This window comes from Cyprinodon variegatus, unplaced genomic scaffold, assembly GCF_000732505.1.
Source record: "Cyprinodon variegatus isolate N-32 unplaced genomic scaffold, C_variegatus-1.0 Scaffold517, whole genome shotgun sequence".
NCBI classification, from domain to species: domain Eukaryota; kingdom Metazoa; phylum Chordata; class Actinopteri; order Cyprinodontiformes; family Cyprinodontidae; genus Cyprinodon; species Cyprinodon variegatus.
This window is the reverse complement of record NW_015150970.1, coordinates 521,100-524,761: the sequence shown is the minus strand read 5'-3', so window position 1 is coordinate 524,761 and position 3,662 is coordinate 521,100. Positions and strand designations below refer to the sequence as shown.

The 3,662-nt window shown below is 42.7% G+C and overlaps 1 protein-coding gene across 1 annotated transcript in view; it reads right to left on the bottom strand.

The window, feature by feature from the left end:
• Positions 1 to 3,662, bottom strand: part of LOC107094971 (glutamate receptor ionotropic, delta-1-like) — a gene marked incomplete at its 3' end in the record, with an annotated part of 329,801 nt that overhangs the window by 91,242 nt on the left and 234,897 nt on the right. The window contains exon 3 of the mRNA XM_015390908.1: positions 808 to 1,092. Coding sequence (XP_015246394.1) covers positions 808 to 1,092 — 285 coding nt within the window. The remainder of the gene's footprint in view (positions 1 to 807; positions 1,093 to 3,662) is intronic.

Here is a 3,662-nt window from a genome sequence, read left to right as displayed (position 1 = left end):
ATCACCACCATCATCATCATCATCACCATCATCATCATCATCACCACCATCATCTTTATCATCACCACCATCATCATCATCATCACCATCATCATCATCATCACCACCATCATCTTTATCATCACCACCATCATCATCATCATCACCATCATCATCATCATCACCAAGTAGACACCCATGAAATATTAGTAATATGGCTACTGAAGTTATGAGTGACAGTTGCTTCTTAAGATCTGATTAAATGTTTAAAATCATGTAATCACATTGACAAATTCTAATATTTCAAAATAAAAATACTAATAAATACCATCTTTAAAAAATGTGCTGAAGACATACATTAATAAAACCAATATTTACAGAGTTTAATACAAAGTTTATGTAAATAAATTACGGAGAACTTGTAGCTTGGAATGCATCTGATTTTAGCACAGCTGAAGTTAACAGTGGAGAAATCAGACATTTAACTGGAAAAGGAGGAGTTTGGAAAAGGAGCTGGAAAATCCCAGAGCTGATTGAAGGTGCAGATCTTCTTCTTTAACCGCCATCATCAATCCCCCCCCACACACACACACACACCCCCACCCCCCATAGGCAGCCTGTCACACCCCTTCTATTGATAATGTTCTTTATTTAAACATGATGAGCCAGAGGGGAGAATCAGTAGGACGGATCAGCAGGTGTGATTTCTAATCACTATTATTAATAATTCATTAGATTATCAGAGTAAATCAGAAAACTGTAAAGACTTAAAAAAGATTCTGCTCCCAAAATGTCAGCTTTGCATTTTCCGCCTCGCTGATCACTCACCGTACTCCACGTCGTAGAAGACGATGAACTTCTGCCAGCGCAGCTCCTCCACCAGCGTCAGCATCACATTGTTGAGGCGTACGGGCGGCCGGGCTGCCAGCGTGTAGCGCTGCCCTCCGGGGCTGGGGTTGAACTGGCAGGCCGTCCTGGGAGAGCCGTCACCGTTCCTCTGGATGTACAGGTGGGGGATGTGCATGGCGTCCGTCAGGGACTGCAGGGCGCTGGCCGAGGCGCAGCCTGTGGAGGTGACCAACGCCAGGATGCCCTGGTTCATCAGCTCACAGGCTGCCGGAGAAGAGAAACAAAGTCAGAGAAGATCACTAATAAAATATCCTGGATTTTCAATCATTAACATCATTAAAATCAACAATAAAACATTTCAAAAGGAAAGAGCGTGACTGCATCCGGCCACCGGGACTCTGCCACCATTAAAGTCATCCAAAAATTCCAATAAAAGAAGTCAGAACATGTTTGAAGCTCAAAGATTCTTCAAGGCAAACATGGAAGAAGAACAAGGATCCGTTCCTGCAGCCGGACCTCAGAGAGGTTCACCCCAAAAACAAAAGAACCAAAGACCCAAAAAAGGAAGAAAAACTACAATTTATCCTGAAACAGCATCACTGCAAAACACAGGTAAATAATCCGTAATAATCCATAATAATCCAAGATGCATGTAAAATTAATAAATGACGACGCTTTGAAAGAGCAATGAAAAAAATAAAGATTCTGGTAGAACTCTTTAGGACCCGATAATCCATCCATCAATTTTCCATCACGCTTGATCCCAAGCGGGGTGGCGAGGGCTGCTGGAGTCTCCATCCTGGACACCCGTCCCCCATGATCCAACCACCTGAAACATTTATATTTCAGTTCTATTCAGTCTATTTCTATAACAATTCACACCATGTCACCTCAGGTCATATTATAGATCCAGATGAACCAGATCATCCAGTCGGATTAAAGCTTCAGGTTCTATCTCAGGAAAAGCAGCAGATTGACGGCAGGATTTTCCTCCTGGATGAGCAGCTAGAGACGGTAGATATAGATTCTACAGCAATCCCTCAGATTATAGACCATCGGTTCAATCAGTCATTCCACCACAAAGCAGCTCAGAAGCTCAGATGTTCAGCTTAGCAGCTAAATGTAAAAATATGTTTGTATAAAAACAAATAATGTTCCTCAAACTTTGCTTTAAAAAGAGTTTGACTGTTTTTCTATTTCCTCCAACCAGCAGGATCATTTCTCCGCTCTGCAGATTAGAAAGGTCCTCCTCTCTGCTCTCACCGCTGAGGAAGCAGAAATTACTGCTCATCTTTCTCTCCTGTAAATCAAGGTGCTCCTGGAACAAAGAGAAACGTCAGAAAGGAGGATAAAACATTTTCCTTTCCCCCCAAAGCGACTCCATCTGCATCTTTAGTTCCAACAGAGGAATTTAAAATGTAGCTGAAGAAGTGAATCCATCTTTCCTTTATTCCGCAGCCAGGGAGCGATTTCAACCTCAGAGACCATTTAGTTTCAACTCAAAAGCTCAGCAGACATCTTGTTGTTCTGATGAAACCCAGAGTTCCTGAACAAAGGTTTCAGCACGGTGGTGGCAGTATCATGGGAGTGCTCTCTTTCTTTGGAACAAGTCAAACTGGATGAAAGCTCTGAATACCAGCTGGTGTGGAATCATAAAATATTTAGAGCTGAACTAGAAACCAGGAGCTGAGGAGGAAGATCGAACCTCCAAACATCCAGAAGGATCCAGATGAACCGGTTGAACCTGGAGCCCAGAACCTGGAGGCCAGAACCTGGAGCCCAGAACCTTTGAGGCCAGAACCTGGAGCCCAGAACCTGCTCCAGAACCTGGAGGCCAGAACCTGGAGCCCAGAACCTGCTCCAGAACCAAACCTCCACATCCTGACCCTGAAGATGTTCCACTCTGAGGAACACCCGGGAATTTCTTCCTATTTCCACCTGAATGTTTCTGAAATGACTGAACCTTTTTTCTATAAATAGATTCATCGTCTCCAAAAGCAAAATTCTGGCATTTTTTCTTAAAATAAGTGCATTTGTTCTTGGATTGAGGAGGTAAAAGGGACAGTTTGCCAATGGAACAAGATAATTTACACTTAAAATAAGAAAACACAGTTTGATTGTTTTATTTTAAGGTCATATTATCTAATTATCTTTTTTTAAGAGTAAAATACTCATTGCATTGGCAAACTATCTCATTCACCTGCTCAAATTAAGTGTAAATAAACCTAATTTAAGACATTTTTACCGTTCTAAGCTGCTGACAGCGAGCAGGAGCCACAGGAGCCTCTTCCACCTGCAGAGTTCAGTCAGAAAGCTGCAGTTTAAGCTTTTGGATGCCTTTCATCTCCAGTTAGAGCCCAAATTTCTCTGCAGGAGGAAGTGTCCAGACTAAAAGGTCAAGAAATGCCTCAAAGGACAGCAGGCGTGTTATGACTGAACTCCCAGCAGGGGAAAGATAAAATGGAAAGAAAAAGCCCTTCATGCTGAGGCAGAGGAGCGTAAAACAAAGGCCTTAAAGGAAAACAGCAGCAGCAGAGCAGCTGGTGGGTCGCAGGAAGCTAATGTTTGACGGGTCAAACTGGCTGAACTCCGGCTCTCTGTCTCTCTGAGCTCAGGACAAATTGAGGAAACAGATCATCGACAGTCAGACGCTAAAACGCAAAAAACCAACCTGATCGGATTAAGTTAGGGTTAAATTAAGTCATCAGACAGAAACAAACAACAACTTTTCATTTTCTGCAAACAAACAAATTCTGAATGGTTAATTAGAATTTAACCAGTGAGCAACGAGCGACTGGATGACATCAGACCCTCAGGTCAGTGACATCATCAGT